This window comes from Marmota monax, unplaced genomic scaffold, assembly GCF_021218885.2.
Source record: "Marmota monax isolate L192 unplaced genomic scaffold, Marmota_monax_Labrador192_F-V1.1 WCK01_AAM20220418_F8-fsc00056, whole genome shotgun sequence".
In the NCBI taxonomy this organism is placed as follows: Eukaryota; Metazoa; Chordata; class Mammalia; order Rodentia; family Sciuridae; genus Marmota; species Marmota monax.
The window spans coordinates 12200689-12218889 of NW_026695212.1; the positions used below are offsets into that span (position 1 = coordinate 12200689).

The window sequence follows — 18201 nt, forward strand, 5'->3', positions numbered from 1 at the left end:
CCTTCAGGAGGGGCAAAAAAATTAAAGAAAGAATCATTGGAAACTGTTTTAGTCACGGTACGAACTGTCCCTCGTCCCTTGTGTTTCTGCTTCTTCTTAATAGTTTTCAAAGTGACATTCTTTCCTTTTTTCCAATCTATCTGGCACCTAACAAAACAAAGGAGGAAACAGCACACTTTGAATTTTTTAGAACTGTTCTATTTTAATATCAAATTTGAGAGAAGATAATTGGCTTATTAAATGCTTTCTATAGCAGCATAATGAGAGACATTTTATTTCTAAACATTTTTAAAATATAGTTAAAATTAGCAAAAACACAGTATAATAAAGATAATAATGCACTCCTTTGCAGAGAAATGTGTTGTTGTCATGGCAAAAAAAATTGTAGGAAAATTGGACAAAACATTGTACTGAAATGTTTGGCAATAAATAACACACATATGTATGTATCAAGTACACACAATAGAAATACCAAGCATCACAAATAATAAGTACAACAAAGAGATATAACGTTATTATGGTCTGGATGTGGGATGTCCCCCAAAAGCTCATGTAAGACAATGCAAGAAAGCTTAGAGGAGAATGGTTATGAGAGCCCTAACCCAATCAGTGAATTAATCCCCTGATGCAATTAACTGGGTGGAAGGTGAAAACCAATACAGTATGGCTGGTGGAGGTAGGTCCCTAGGGATGTGCCTTTGGGGCATATATTTCATATCTGGCAAGTGCAGTCTCTCTGCTTTCTGATTGTTATGTGAGCTGCTCCCCTCCTCAGTGATGTTCTGCCTGTCTTCAAGCCTCAAGGAATGGTGTTAGCTGTCTATAGACTGAGACCTGGTAAACAGAGTCCTAAAAACTTTTCTTCCTCTAAAGCTGTTCTTGTCAGGTTTTGAATCACAGCATTGAAAATCGCTAACTAAAACAAACACTGTGAAAGTAGTAAAATTAACTTACCCTGTACAACCCATAATTTCGGGTCCATCAAAAGAAAAGGGATCAGAATCGTCTGGTTCTGACCTCATCCTGTATGTCTTTGTCAACACTTCATTTGTGAAATATTCATTGGGTTCAAAGTGAAATTCTAAGATAAAACTCTTAAAAAAAAAAAAAAAGCATAAAAATTAATTTAACTCTTACACTGTGAATTTCAGTGCATAAGTAAATAGCTTAATCTATGATTTAGTGTATTTTTTGGGGGGATGGGGGTACTCGAGATAGAACTCAGGGGCACTCAACGTCTGAGCCACATCCCCCACCCTATTTTGTATTTTCATTTAGAGACAGGGTCTCACTGAGTTACTTAGCACCTTGCTTTTGCTGAGGCTGGCTTTGAACTCGCAATACTCCTGCCTACTCCTGAATCAGTGGGATTACAGGCATGCGCCACAGCACCCAGCTTAATCTATGGTTTTTAATAAGCATATACAAAATTTTAAAGGTTTTCCTAATTTTGAAACATAATGTTAAAAGCAAAACAAGGCACAAATAAAATGAATAGTTTCAATTTACAACTATCACACCAAGTCCCCCTTTTTTCTAAACCTCTCCCAAAATAGGCTTTTAAATGAGACTAGAATTTGACACTAGCAAAAGGTCAACCTTAACAATCTATAGCCTATAGTAATAATATTGCCAATTTTTAGGAGAGATTGTTAGCTAATCTTTTCTGAGGAGGAGTAGGGACCCTCTAATATCATACATTTTATGAAATTCCTATGCACATGATTTTTAATGACTAAGTATTTACTTATTAATATTACCTTGCCATTATTTTTTTAATCCACTTTAATCCAGGATCATTAACTGTATTTTAAAAACAAATGGAAATTCATAGGATGGGAAAGGAAAACAGCATAAACAATGGCAATATCCAAATATTTACTACAATTAAGAGTAGCAAGTTATCAGTTCTGTCTCACTTCCATCTCTAACTCTTGAATGGCACCTAATTTTAAAAACTTTCTTTCATCTACCTGTTAGCATATGTTACAAAATTGAAAATATTTCAAAGTTCTTTTACCATAGGCTGGCCAGCATCTGAGAACTTCACTTTAATATCTTTCAAGTGCTTCAGAATAGGTTCGTCATGTTCCTTCAAATTAAAATAATAATAAAAATTTTTGAGTATCTAACATGGCATTTCTGGATCCGAGTTCTGTTACTACATGAACCCTAGCTAGGATGTAATATCTTTCACAGCAAAGTTTTATATGACAATTATAAACCTTAGGACTCTCCAGATTATGGCCTATACTGAAGCCACTTTATACTATAGTTCTATTTCCACTGGTATAGAAAAAGTGACTAAACAGAGACAAATGATCATACAAGCTGAATAGTCTAAAAAATACAATACCAAATCTAAATAAGGCATCTCTGCTTTAAAAATGTTTCTCGATTATAACTGCTGCCTTTACTAGCTGCTTTTTCCTTTTCTTTTTGTTAAAGTATAAATGCAGTAAGCAGTCATTATATTGAGACCATTTTTTTCTTCACATGACTTCCAACAACCAAAAGACATGGCAACAAGTACTATAATACAGATGGCAGGGGTTCAAAGAAATGCTTGAGAAGCAATATTTCCCAAAAAAAGTAATATCTGTATTGGTTTTCCAGAGAATAAGACAATTATGAATGAGTTAAACACACCCTTACAATATTCCTTTAAAATGCAAATTTCACTTGAAATTGTTCTGATTTCAGACTGAAAGGTCTTGACAGCAATACAATTGCAATTAAGATTCCCTCCCATTTGCTATCTCAAAATTAAGCAAAATAAAGAAGGTATGAGAAAGTGCCCGGTCAAAACTGATCAATTAATAATGAGATCTCTTTCATTATCTAATATTTGAAAGATTACACTCATCAAAACTGTAATTTTCCTTCTATGGATGACTGCTACTTCAAAAAAACAAGCCTTTAAAGAGAACAATCACCAGAATCATATAAAATTCAAAGGTAAACTGGTATTTTTATGACTAAAATTACCTGAACCATGTCACTGAGCAAGTCAACATTCTTAAAAACAGTCAACCAAAATTCAGGAATTCCTTTAGGGTCTTCTTTTTCTTCATCTTTTTTCTCATCTTCTATCTTGGCCTTTTCTTTCAGCTCCTCCTTGATAAGTGATAGTATGTATATATATATATATATTATTGTATACCTAAAGTGGTATGTATATACAGTGGAATATTATTCAGCATTAAAAGAATAAAATCATGGCATTTGCAGGTAAATGGATCAAGCTGGAGAATATAATGCTAAGTGAAATTAGCCAATCCCAAAAAACCAAATGCCAAATGATTTCTCTGATTTAAGGATGGTAATCCATAATATGCTGCAGGGAGTGGGGTGGGCGTGGGGGGGATATGAAGATTAAATAAACTCTAGATAGGGCAAAGGGGAAAAAGGGAGGGAGGGGTAGGAAAGATGGTGGAATATGATGGTCATCATTACCCTAAGTACATATATGAAGAAACAAAGGATGTGACGCTACTTTGTGTACAAGCAGAGATATGAAAAATTGTGGTCTATACAAGTAATATGAATTGTAATGCATTCTACTGTCATATATAACATTCTCTTTAACTTACGGTGAACTAGATACTGAAATAATAAACCTATTATCACCAATAGTTAACTTTTAGTCAATGAACTTCTAGTTTAATTGTGTAAAGACTGCTATTTATCCATTCTAAATTTTAATTTCAACAAAATAACAGCTACCACACCTCTCCAAAAAAAAAAAAAAAAACCATTAGAATCAGGAAAACCATTTTAGGAAGATAAATGAAAAACAAAGACTTTAAAAATACAATAAAAAGGAAAAGCTAACAAAATAGTAACTTGTCTAATGCCTTACCTTGACATGTTCTTAAAGTATTATATTCTCTTTATCAATCAACATTTAAAATAGCAATGCTAGAGAAAAGCAGGGTCAAAAAAACACAACACTGGATTGGTGTCAGTTCTGTCATTATCTGTTGCAAGTTACTTAAAAGTTTCCAATAGAAAAATGGAAACAGTCTTTTGTCTGTCATCACAAAGTTCAAAAGAACACACTATAAATCTATAAGCTTGAAATACTACAAAAACACAAGGAAAAAAAATGATATTGGGTACAGCTGGTGCCAGGTTGAAGTGGTTCATCTACAATATGCATTTTATAAAAGAAAACATTTCCTAACAATTCTAATATTTCTGACAACTGTAAAAATATACTAAAAGAAAGTTGGTACTAACCGAAATTTCCTCTTCTTCATCTGGTTTCCATTCACATTCTTCTTCTGTAGGTTCATAAATTGCATTAATGATCTCAAATCGCTAATTAAAAAAAAAAAAAAAAAGCTTTCATAAACACACTTGTAACAAGCTTAAAACTAATGGTTTCTCACTAAGGACTCTTATAGATTTAATTAACAAACATACCACAACCTTAACTGTTACTATTGATGGCTTCCCCAAGTACCTCTAGCACCCACTTTAGTAAGCTGTACAAAGACTAACCCACCTCCAAGAGTGTTTATATTTCCAGAGCTTGTACTAATTTTAAATAAAGTAGTAAAGAGAGAATTATTACCTTATCAAATAGAGGCTGATAGAGAACAGCATACTTCCTTTCAAGATCATGAACTTCCTCATAGAATTTGGCTTCTATCTGTGCACATTTAACTTGAAGGTTTTTGAGAGCATTCACTCGTCTTTTAACTACCCTAGGCAAGCTGAAAGGTCAATACAAGTTACATAGCATCATAGTAACACACAAATCACACTTCTTTAATCATCTTGAAATTGAAGCAAAGGAGTGAGTGAATGAATAAGTTCCTATTTGAAGTAAAAGTATATTAAAAGAAATTAAATCTAAAAGATAAGTATATTGACCCTAGACGATATAAAACCAGGTAAAGTAAGTTTGTATTATAAATCATATTGTCAACCCTAATGTCTTTAAATTATAATCAAGTTCAGAGCTGGACTTGTCATTGAAGGCATCTGAAATGAATAACAATGACTACTTGAATTTTTTTTTTCCTCATATCTGTCTCACTTGTACCAATTTGGGGAAAGCACAGAATATTTACTTTAAAGAAAAGAATATGGTATTACTTTCTATTTAATTTGGAATTATGTTAAATAAGAATATATTATCAACAGAGGGCATAAACTTTTAACAGATCTAATGAGAAACAATTCATATACGATATACTATGGGCCACTGATTTTTAAAGTTATACTGGGTTATAAATCAAATTTATGAACCCCTCTACTACCCAAAGAAATGTCATTCAAAATTTACCTAATTTCAGGGAGTCTATGCAACAGATGCAGAATCCAGGTTAAAATTTACTACCACAAACAAATTTTTGTGGATCAAACAATTCTCATACTTAACCACTACTTCAGTTAAGATTATTAGAAACAAAAAAATACTGAAAGATAAGCTTTCTATTTTATAATTAAAAAAGTTAAAAACAATATTCTGTCAATATGGTGAACTACCATGGGCTTCTGGCTTTCTCTCCTACCCCAAAATTGCCTCTAGAAATTTTGCCACCAAAGAGAAAACTACTATTGCAGGTGCCCATGCACACAGACACATATACATACACACATACTCTATAAGTCACTTCTGAGTAATATCAAAGGCTATTTAACTGGTATAGGGTGATAAGGCAGTTTGCAATCTGGGGAGGGGATGGCTAGAGTATGTAGCATCGAAGATAGGCAGAAAAAATCATTTTTGCAAAGAAAATTTTAAAATCTCTGCTCTTGCCTTGCAACACTGTCTTGTATCATTCAAAAGAGCCCAATGCCAGAGTTCCTAGGGTAACAGTCAGTCAAAGCCAGACTACTTCACTCCTCTACCCATCTATCTAGGTATAATAGATCAGACACCAAAGGAGACTGCTTCTCCCCCAAGCAAACCAGAATAATTGCCTGGAATTGTCAGCCAATTCTGAGTCTTAGGCTCCAAGTGCATTCAAGTTATCCCCTCTCTCCAAGAAAATACCATAGACTATTTCTGACCTTCATTCTTCCCACCAATGTTTATTTTGAGTAAATGACACTACCCAAGATGCGTGAGCCCAAAAGCAAAAAAAAAGTTCATGAGGTTGAAAAGTTCTCCCAGAAGACAGCATTAAGTAAAATTGAAAAGATATGAGTTATGGATGACAAAAAAAGTAGCAACAGCTAAACAGTAGGGGGTGACTATTACAAGAAATGATTACAATTTTCCTTTTCTTGAGAAAATCCTTACTCATTAGTGGTATTTATTAATATCAAAAATAAAAAAAAATTATAAAGGTGTTCAATAGAAAAAAGCAAATAATCATCAAAAGGAGTCAGACTGATAATGCTAGGTTTCATAAGAAACATTATGAGAAAAAACTTAATTGTAATTAAAAAAAATTTTTAGTTGTAGATGGACAATACCTTTGTTTAATTTATTTATTTATATGTGGTGCTGAGGATCAAACCCAGTGCCTCACACATGCTAGGCAAGTGGTCTACCACTGAGCCACAACCCCAGCCCTAATTTTTAAAAGTTTTAAGAACTATCAATCTAAAACTTTATGGCCAAATTATTCACATATGAAAGCAATATAAAAATTGTATCAAGAACATCAGGCTTGAAGGCCATACATACATATATTAAAGAAAATTCTTGAGAAGGTAAAACAAGAACACAGGTAATTCCATAAGATATAGGTGATCAACCAGCTTAAATTTTACAGTTGGCTTGAAAATATATTAACAGTAAATTTAATAAACAAACAGGGGTATATAAACCTAGGTATTAAGTTATGATACATTACTATAACTTAAAACAGAATGTATTAACTTCAAAACCATCAGAAGACAGCCTGATGGAAAGTATAGGAGGATGATAAAAAGAAATAAGTACAAAAAATTTAAAAATAGAGAAAAATGTCACTGGTAAATTCAAAGAGAATGTAATTTTCAAGAAGCATGAAGTTGAACTTACTCACAAAGAAGCAAATATCCATACAAGAAGACAAAAAAGAAATGTCAGTCTTAAAAAAATAAATAAATAAAAGAAAGCTGAGATAGCTATCATAATATTAAGGGGGGGGGAAACAGAATTTATGGCAAGGGAAAAAAAAACTAAGTACAAGTGAATACCTCAGTACAAAAGAACAAGATATATACATTACAAACAGCAAATATCTAATAATACAGCTTCAAAATGTACCAACCCAAAAATGATAGGATTATAGGGAAAAAAAACAGATAAACTAGAGATCTTTAACATATTGTTCCAAGAAACTTAGAATAAACTGGTACTCAATAAGCAGAATCGATGAGAACCTGAACAATAAAATAAGCCTGAGCTATTAATTTCAGCATGTCTTCACACCCGACAAATATAAAAGTGTTAAGGCAATAAAAGACAGATTTTTACAAATCAAATAAACCACACTGTAAAAAGGAATAGAGCAAACTAAACAAATACACATTAACATTAAAGCCAGAAATCAATAAGAGTAATATAATTTTGATTAAACAAAAATATGTAAAAGGAAATGAAAAGCAAAACTAAGGTTTTAAGAAACATTACCAAGACCAACACAACTAGTGAAACAAATTGAAAAGCAAAATGAAGATTATGAAAAGGAAAATAATACTTTTCAAAATTTATCATAAACTATACTAGTCAATTTAAAACCCAGATAAAATACAAACCAGTTTAGAAGATAAAACTCTTAATAGACAAAAAAAAAGAATGTGAATAAACTGTGTTAAAAGAAAAAAAATGGTGGCCCAGGGGCTAGGGTTGTAGCTCAGTGATAGAGCGCTTGCCTAGCCCGTAAGGCACTGGGTTCAATCCTCAGCACCATATAAAAATAAATAAAATAAAGGTATAATAATACCTATCTATATGTCTATCTATAACTAAAAATGGTGGCCTCAAATTCCCCAAGAGCTCTAATCCCTAAACTCCAAAAGCCCCAAGTATAATTTAGAAGAGTTGTACCAAATGTTCAAGGAAGAATGAATTCCTATTTTACTAAGGTGTTTCAAAACACAAAATTAAAAAAGTAATTGCAGCTGCATTCATTCATTAGGCAGTTTTGGAGTCTTGACTCCAAAGCCTGTTAAATATTACCACTCTGTGAAAGTTTCTTTGTGGAAGCACAAATATACATCCATGCACACATATGCACACAAGCTATTTCACTAATGAATAAAAGCAGAATTATAACTATACAGCAATGTAACACATGATAATTAAGTTTATTCCAGGAATATAGCTAGTTTGATATCTAAAATATGTATTACCAAAACATACATTATTATATACTGAACAGATTCAAGGAAAAAGCATTTGAATGAACACAGGAAAAGATGGATTAAATAAATAGAAACTGAAGACTGAAGATGTAGCTCAGAGGTAGAGCACCTATATGGTATGTGCAAGTGCCCTGGCTTCAATTACCTGTGACAAACTTAAAGGGGAGGGAGGACTGAATATAATGGAGTTTTTATATTGATTCCCAATATGACTAGAAATAAGATAAAGATGCTCATCTGTAATGCTAATGTTTAACACAGTATTTAAAGACAGAAGAATACAGTATGATCTAAGGTAGAAGATTTGAGCTAAAACTGCCATTATTTGCAGATAAGCTCTTTTGTCAGGTCTGGTGGGAGAACATAATTACAAAAACAAATTCAGTAATGTTACTGGATAGAAGATCAACATTAAAACAACAACAAAAAAAAAATCGATAGCATGCCTCTGTATATCAGAACAGTCAGCCAAAACTACAACAAAATAAAATTTAAGGAAGCAACACATTTAAAATACACAGAAATGTCTGGGGAAAAAAAAAAAAAAAAACCTCTCTGATAAAGTGAAATTATAAGACCCAGACCACAATATAAATATGCAATATTAAAGATACACTTCTCTTATTAATCTACAAATTGTAATTCCTATCAAAATTTTAGTGTTTTTAAATTTTTAAAATTTTGGGAATTCTGATTAACTTAATTGTCAAATATGTGGTAATGTTATGTCAATTTTATGATTGTGTTTGGGGATGGGGAAAGATGGAAAGAAGCAACTTGCCTTGTCAGATAAGAAGACATATTATAAAGTCAGAGTAATGAAGTTATGAAAATGACGAAATAATACACAAAAAGGCTCATGAAACAAGAGTGTAGAATATTGTATCTGGGGGTGGGAGGGTATGGAAGGAAGCAACTTGTCCTACTAGATATTAAGACATGACTACACTGTGAAAAAACAACAAAAAGACAGACCAATGAAAGGAAGTGCTGCTCAAAGACAAATGCAAGCGTTTATAAGAACGTGATATGCAATAAATGTGGAGGGGTACACAAGTGAAATGGGGGAAAGAAGTTATAGTTTAGTGTTCTAAAACCTAGCCCCCTGGGGTAGGGCACGGATGTTTACTCACACCAAATACAAAGGTAGCTTCTAGAGAGATCAAAGACCTAAATGTCAAAGGTAAAACTATTAGTGAATAGGAAATATGGAAGGAACTATGAAAGACTTCTATACATTTCAAAAATCGAAGCCACAGGCAAAAATTAAAAAAAAAAAAATTAAGGATTTGTTTAATGGAAGACTCCAAAGATAAAACTTAATAGAAATTATACAAAATATTGTTTATAATACCTAAAGCCAATATCAGAATAACAGCATCTAGAATACAAAAGGAATTCTGCAAAACAAGACAGTAGGAAAATGTCCAATAGGAAAATGGACAAAGGGTGCAAATAGGAAATCTAAAAGTCTCACTACCTTTATAAAAAGCAGCTCAAAATTCATTAACAATCAGAAAATACAACAAAGTGAGCCCATAACTCTTAATTTGGTTTAAAAATAAAAATTTAAAAAACCCTATAAATCTGAATGATGCCAACTGTTGGCAGAGACACAAAGATAAAGCAATCCTCATGCACGGGGCACAGTATTTCTGAAAATTATGCTAGAAATACCAAAAGCTTGCATCTCCTACAGTACTAATGATCCCACTATACATAATGTACACAACCCAAAGAAAATATGCACGATTTCTTTAAAGGAGATGCACAGGATGCCTATCACAATAGAATCTGTGTTGATGAAGAGAAGTCCATCAAAAGGTTCAAAAAACAAACAAACAAAAAACAGTGGACACATACCACAGAGAACCAAATATTTAGAAGCTAGTAGGTAGTGATATACTAGATACTACCTACTTATGTACTAGATACATAAGACCCATATCCAATATAACTGGATCTTAAAATCATAAAGCTGAGTTGTAAGTTTAATAAGATATTCAGGATATTGTTAATTATTATGTCACTAATGAAATACAAGAAATCGTTCTTCTAAATCTATGCATTTCTAACAAACCACTAAACAAATCTCAGAAATGGTTAAGATCAGTGTATCTCCTGTGGACTTAAACTAAAACAAACTTTAAAAGATCAACTCTAAATGGGTGGTTCTAAAGCAAAATTCTAAACTTCCAATAATCCTATACTAGGTACTAGTAGACATTAGATTTCCACTATTGCATACATAAATCTTAGATGGTTTAAAAAAACAGATATACCTGCAATGCTGATTATAGAAAAGATAAATAAGGAGGATGAAAAAGAACTTGTACCTTTCAATGTATCCTGTTGGTGTTTCTACCAGACCATCAAGTCTTTCTTGAAGAGCTGCAAGAATCTGAGGATTTTGCATCATCTGAACAGTCAGCTGACGCGCTTTAAAAAAAAGGGGGGGGGGGGCATTGAAAGAAGGCTTTTATAAAAATGTATTGAGCTTTTTTAACAGGATAGTCCAATCATGAAGTTTTCCTAATTGGCCTATATATAAAATGCTTGTGTAATAAGAAATGGGCAGGGTAAGCTAAAGAAAACACACTGCAGGAAAACCCAATGTTCAGGAAAGCTCAGAACAATATTCTCTCTCGTTTCCTATTCTTCCTAGTACCTCGTTTCACCCACCTTGTACTTTGGAAAGCTCAAAGCTTCATCCAGATGCCTCTCTAATACTGTTGACAGTCCTTTGAAGGCATACAACACGTCAAAAACAAATATAATGACAGTCTGGGATAAAGACGGAGGAATGGATGTTCATGTTTGTGTAATATACTTGTGTGTATACAAGGAAGTTAATAGTTGAAACAGTCAAAGGTATAACTGAAGCCAAACAAAATTTGATTATTATTGTTTTTTAAAAATTATTCAGTCCAAATCTAAGCCAAATTTATGCAAAACAAATAATATTGCTCTTTCTGTATTTACCTATATAGATATTACACAAAATTGCCATTAATTTTTCCCAATTATGTTCCAGAAGGTCAAATTACTTCTGATATTAATTGAATCACTGGATAACATACAGCTGTAGTAACTAAAAGGCATTTTAGAAACATCAATAATGTCCACTGAGGACACAGTCTCATATCTGTTTAAAAAAACATTGAAAGATGAAAGCTATAAGTTCTAGAATCCTGTCACAATTTACTTTCATCTCTGGTTTAAAAATGAAAACATGAGTCATCTGGTGCTTCAATATTTTTGGCCCAGATGACAGGGTATACCTAGAGCAGCACAATTCCCTACTACTGCCACTCGTTTTAAAATTATGTGCAAGTAAATTTTGAATGATTTTTATCTACATTTAATGAACTACTTTCTTCTTGTTTGGAAGAGTTGAGTTTTAGAAAGGCATACATACTGCATGTTTTCTATATTAAACACTAAACATATTAAAGCACTAGCAAAGCCCCCCCAACCCCACCACCTGAAACATTTCTAAATTCAGATAAAATCCACACAGCTCTTTAGTACAGCCATACTATGTGCTGCCCCAGCAGTAAAGGATTTGATGAGTGATTTTAGATGAGTCATTACATTCATTCCTGACTACCTCCTTTGTTTCTCCCCTCATCCTTCCTCCCTCCCTCTTACACACACACACACACTCCCTCCCTCCCTCTCAAACACAGTTACTGAACTGGAAGTATGGATTAGTGGGCAAAGGACAATGTAGAAGGGCCCCATTTTTTTTTTTTTAAATGAAATGGTACTTTTTACTCTCCTCTAGAAGTCCACTGCCAGCCACCACTGGCTCCTAAAGTAATTTAAAATAATACCTTTGATTTTTGTTTCTTCACCAGTTTCTTCTTCTTCTACTTCTTCAACATCATCCAAATCTTGATCAAGTTCAGACTGTTCTTTGCTACAATATCATAGTATCACACCATGGTTCAAATGTACCAATTACAAAAAAAAATTATAAAAAAACTTAAATTCATTTTCTAAATCAATATGCTTTCTTTCAAAGATGATAGGAAACTCAAAAGGTAATTCAGTTTCTTAATTTCATAGGTAAGAACTAACTGGAAGTACATAAACTTTCATTTAAAAGCATCTAACCAATTATAAAGTTTAGGGAAATGTGTTGGTGATATAGTAGTGAGCACAACTGCCTTCCAATTATAAAGTACATACTTCCATCTTTAAAAATGTAGTGTGGTGGATCTGAGGGGAATGTCCTTTCAGGTGGCATATGCTTTTGACCTAACATCATCTATTGAGTTCATTCTTCCTAGTATGAGCATCCTCAGTTTATATAGGAAGCAAAACACAAAGTCTACCATTTTCTAGCCTACCTTGTAGCTAAATGTGGCAATATAACTGTTTTGGCAGTAAGATAAAAAAAGCAGAAGTAGAATAGAACTTAGGAAGAATCCTTAGAGAATAGTATAGCTAGGAAGTCCTTTTTTTTAATCTCACTTCTTTCCTTCCCCCCTAGAACATGGATTTGATTGCTACAGTTCCAGCAGCCACACAGAATGATGAACACCCAGAAAATGTAAGCCACCAAGATAAGTATAAAGGAGTTGGGAAAAATAGAAGGACCTTGAGTCCTTGATGGCTGGTGGAGCAACCATACCAACCTATAGTCACTATCTTTGGACTTTTCTCCTTTTTCTTTACATCACAGTAGAGATGGAGAAGAACTGTTAAGATATCTAAGCCTACTTCTCGCTTAGAGTAAAATCAGGAGGATCTCATTGAAAGAAGGTAAAAAGATAGCATCCTTCTCATTTAGTCTTAAAGAATCACCAAAAATCTAGTTTTTGAACATGAGATTATATCTAGCATTAAAAAGGGGGATAAAGATACCTGAAATCAATAACAGGGTCATGATACAAGTCTTTGAATTTGAATTTTAACATTTGGATTAGAGATTTAGTTGCTTCATGTCTAAACAGCATTTGAAAAATTATTTTTCATACAGGAACAAATACTAACTCTCATATAGGCACTAGTATAGAAAAGGTGGTAAGCTAACAAAATCTAGGGCCCTGTCAACTAAAGAAAGAAATTCAGCCCTTAGAAATGATGATTCATGCAATTTGTTTTACTTTGTACAAAGTACTCGGTTTATACTTAGTAAAACATTGCAGAAATAGTCAAGCATGGTATAAACCTAAGTGTATACCTGCCTAAGAGTTTAGAGTCACAGGCTAAGCTAAAGACAACATGGAGCAGCCATATATCTTCAATCATCTACTGAACATCCACATCTTAAGGTTTTAAACACAGGTGCCCATAAACTATGTCAGATGCCCAATTCAGCCCACTTTCATTTGGGTGGGTGGGTGCTGGGGATTAAACCCAAGGGGCACTTTAACACTATATCCCCAGTCCTTTGTGATTGAGACAGCGTCTTACTAAGTTGCTAAGACTAGTCTACAACCTGTGATCCTCCTGCCTCAGCCTGGCTCTCCCACTTCTATTTTTACAAATGGAATTTTTATTGAAACACAGACAAACTAATTCATTTATGTATCACCATAGTTGCTTTCATACTACATGACATGAGTTGGGTATTTACGAGAAATCACATGGCCTAAAAATGTCTAAAACATTTTCTTTTGGTCCCTTTACAGAGAAAAGCTCACTGACTCCTACTTTAAAGAACAAAATGCCCTTTCTCTCAGTCACTGAGGGCTAAGCGGTATCTAAAATTAAATAATAGGGGAGAAAGAAATCAAGACACCATAACCAATTTATTATTTTTCTAAAAATTTACAAACTGAGGGCTCCCAGGTTAATAAAGTAGTACTGCACAAACTCATATGATAATTCTGAATTCTCCAAAATGTCCACTAGCATTATGAAAAACGGTTTCAACAGACAGAAAGACAAGGCGACAATAGCAGCAAAACTCTGGAAGCCAGAAAACAGACAACAGATAATCAACTTCACTTGAGAACTAAAATGTAAACAGTGGGAAAAGCTAAGAACAACCCAAATACAGAGTTTTCAAAAAAACAAGAACTGGTAGCATCAACTACACTCCTATAACTAGGGCTTAAGGCTGAAGATGACTAAAACAAGAGAGGACTGGGTAAAAATTAATAAGCAGTTAAATCCCTAGATTTTCTACTCCACCCTTGTAGAAATATGGAAGTTTCATCTCTGAAAGATGGAACTTCTGAACTGATACTGGGAGACAGACACAATTTAGAGTACCTAAGATACATGACTGCTTGATAACAGAATGGAAGCCAAGCCTATACCCAGACACTACAGATGGAGAAATCACTACTGATAGGGCGGGGGGAGATTCTGGAAATTGGGGGCTTCTCAAAAGAAATACCCATTCTAATGATGCTACACTAAAATTCCAAATCAATAAGCCCTCCTACCCAACCTTCAGATTTTCTAATCATCTTTTCTTTTTAATGTCTTTCCCACTGCCCCTACCCCTAATCCCTCAACTTAATGCCAATCTTAATGAGCAGATAACCAAATACTAGCACATATTTGAGGAACTCTCTTACGTTATTGAGACTAAAACAAATGGGTGAAAGAAAATTAAAGAGCAAATAGATTATACAGAGGGAAGAAACATCCTGAGAAAAGATACAACCATCAATGAAATGGAACAGGATGGTTAAAAAAAAAAAAAAAATCAGGAACAAAAAGCAAATGAACTTTTAGAAACTAAATACAATAGAGATTTAAAATCTAAGACTGGAAAAACAAGGTTTCTTTAGTTCTGTCCAGAAAGAACAAAGAAACTAAGATGAAAAATAAAATGAGGTGATTAGAAGACCAATCAAACATATGACATCTACCAGGATGTGCAGAAGGAGAAAACAGAAACAAGCCCCCCAAAAGGTCAAGAATATTCCTTAGAACTAAAAGCTACTGAACTGCTGGATTGAAAGGGTCCACCACTGACTGCCTAACACAAAGAGATAGAATAAGCAAAACAATGGGAAAATTTTCAAAACTCCAAAGCCATAATAGCTTCCAGAAATAGTATTTCAAAAATATCACATGCAAATAATCAAGAAAACTTTTAACTTCAACACAACAACGCTGCAAACAAGGTAACAATGGAAGTAGCACCTTCAAAATTCTGATGAAAAATAATTCCTACCTTAAATTTCTAACTATCAAGCATAAAGTAGAAGTCATTTTCAATCATATCGTGTATCAAAATAATCTACTTCCCTTGCACTCTTCCAAGAAAGTACTAAAGAACCATAAGAAAAGAAAAAGTGTAGAATATAGCAAACTCAAAGAGAAAGAAATGGAAACACCAGGAAGATAGTATGAAAACCTTATAACCAGGGTTAAGAAATCCAGATGAGAGCAGTGTCTTTGAGACACAATCACTTTGAGAGACAATATCATTAAAAAGCCTGCTGCCTCTATTTTTTTTTTATGCTAAAGACAGTACGTAGACATGGGAATACTGGCTCAAATTCTCCAGTGTACTTGCATGTTGTTGGCCCTGAAGTAAAATTATCTGCCCTTCTACCACTATGCACTAATGCCTAAACAGCAACAAATAACCCCATCATTTTCCTCACCCCCAAGTGTTCTTTTTAAACTATCACGAACTGGCAAGCTACTATAAAATCAAAGGCAACAGATGTTGGGCAGCTCATCCTTTTCCATTCTCCTTGATTATATTTCTGCAAGACATCCATCCACTCACACTAGAAAACTACCACACAACTTAAAACTGTTTCCCAAGATACGTATTTCAAAGTGCATAGCACCTTGCCCTATAGCTTTTCCCAAAATGGAAACCAGAAAAGCTTAAACCAGACTATGACCCAAATAGTCTCTTGTTTTTACTGTCCTATCTTGGAGCCTTTAACTAACAGTAGTTAATACTGTTTTACTTAACTAAGTTTGGCTTGCTATTCAGCTCTTCAAAATTAAATATTGATTAATAATTTATCGGTAGTAAAACTCTAAAACGAAAAGCAAAGAAATAAATTAGACAAAAGCCAGATAGTGTTTACACACCTAAAGAGGACAGGTGGGAAATGCAAGTTAGAAAGGGCAAAAGGGGCTTCTAATAGTAATGTTCTAAAATTAACTTGTGCTTATGTCTTTTTGTTTAAATTCTATATATACATTTTATATACATCTTGTACCTATAGTGTATCTTCCTTTTATATACATCTTATAAACACTGTAATATGCCCATTATAATAAAAGTAGGAAAATCTCTGGGAAATACACATATGGTAAAAATGGATTCTGCAAGTACTTATGCCCTATTACAGTTCTCAGCACTTTCCTAAGAATACACACTGACAAATGATTTACCATGAAAGTGATTATATATACTGTGTTTTTTCATTGATGTGCTGTACCCAACTTTCAAAATAGCAAGTATCAAGCATTAGTCATTACTATACATTTTCATAATATATAATGTATACAGAAGTTAACTACGATACAATACAAAGTGATGCCAAATCTCTCAAAAAGTATCAACTATTTGCCACTTACTTGTCAATGTCTGCCATGTTGTAGGAACTTCAAATACCTATGGAGAGAAACATCAGTGTTAAAATATTTTTTCAGGAGAATATTGCTTAAAACAAACATGTTAGAGTAGGCTTTTAGAATCTGATATAAAAATTATTATATTAACATCATCAGTAAAGAATTCCTATTTGCTGTAAAAGGAATAGTGTTACCAAAGTCTTTTGTTCAAATTCTTTTAATCATATATGTTAAATTTTTGCTGAACTTTTAGGCTATTCAGCATCTTTGAACAAATCCACTTCACTTTTAACAGTATTATTTTTTTATCAAATTCAAGTTAAAAAAATATTTGCTACCTATTGTACTTATGCTCCTGGAGGTATTAAAAAAATAAAGGTTTAGTAATCTCTGCATCACACATCAGCCCTTTAAAACGATTACACATTAATTGTAAAAATCTAGGTCCCAACCTATTATGTCAGACAAACCTTCTGTATCTCATCTCACATGACTGATGTACAACCATTCCCACCATCCCCTGCAACAACCTCCCCTGGTAATGCTGATACACTGTTAATTAACACTCTGATTACCAAATCTAAGTAAGTTTACTGGAAAGATTGATTAAATGACTTAAATTCCTAAGGCTTAGAGAATACTTCTGAGAAAGGGAAGAAAACCTTAAGGTAAATGTGTTAAATACTTAAGTGAAAAATGGCTGAATGTTAAGTCATCCAGATCACTAAAAAAAACCTAAACCAAGTTTAGACAGAATTCCGCATTAGAAATCAAGTTTTCATCTTTCAGCCTTAGGATTAATTCCACAAAATCTTATAAGATGAACTACTCTCATAACAGCATGCTTAAATATTACTTAAGAGTATTCAAGGTTCTGATTTTAAGTCAAGTGGTAATATTTGAGGAGTATTACTGACCTAGTATCTATCCTTTAATTATAAAGAAAATATTTCTTTCTAATATATCTTTAATATACCTTCCTTTTGTTTAAAAATGTTTCCTTAAATATTTCCTAGTAGTACTGACAAATTTCTCCAGTGATACTGGGCAATTAGCATATATCTACAAAATGTTTAGCAAACTACTGATGAAATCGAATTCAAAAATTAAGAAAAATATTGAATCTTCAAAGAAATGTATTTGGGATTCTAAGTGTCTATCAAATCATTGAGAATTTTCTTTCAACACAGGGAAAAATTTAATAAATATTCTTTCTTAAATCTGAGTTATGTTCTCATAAACTAGTACTTTTCTGGACAGTTATTCCTGGTTAAAGGAATTTCAAAGGCAAAGTTTAAATATATCCATCTCCAGCCTTATTTACTTATAAGAATGTTCCATAAAGAACTACTGAGCGGGCTGGGGATGTGG

General features: G+C 33.2%; 1 protein-coding gene across 11 annotated transcripts in view; it reads right to left on the bottom strand.

The window, feature by feature from the left end:
• Positions 1–18201, bottom strand: part of Nap1l1 (nucleosome assembly protein 1 like 1) — a 59234-nt gene that overhangs the window by 4924 nt on the left and 36109 nt on the right. For 6 of the 11 annotated variants that reach the window (XR_009225559.1, XR_009225558.1, XR_009225561.1 and 3 more), the window contains 9 exons: positions 16834–16870; positions 12153–12238; positions 10653–10755; positions 4580–4721; positions 4243–4323; positions 2989–3117; positions 2021–2092; positions 955–1094; positions 2–147 (listed from right to left, as the gene is read on the bottom strand). Coding sequence is in view for 1 of the 11 variants with exons in the window: in XM_058574650.1 (XP_058430633.1) it covers positions 2–147; positions 955–1094; positions 2021–2092; positions 2989–3117; positions 4243–4323; positions 4580–4721; positions 10653–10755; positions 12153–12238; positions 16834–16850 (916 nt within the window). In the remaining 10 variants the exon portion in view is untranslated. Of the gene's footprint in view, position 1; positions 148–954; positions 1095–2020; positions 2093–2988; positions 3118–4242; positions 4324–4579; positions 4722–10652; positions 10756–12152; positions 12239–16833; positions 16871–18201 lie in introns of those variants that run through there. The other 5 variants (XR_009225564.1, XR_009225565.1, XR_009225563.1 and 2 more) reach the window with 3 other exon arrangements.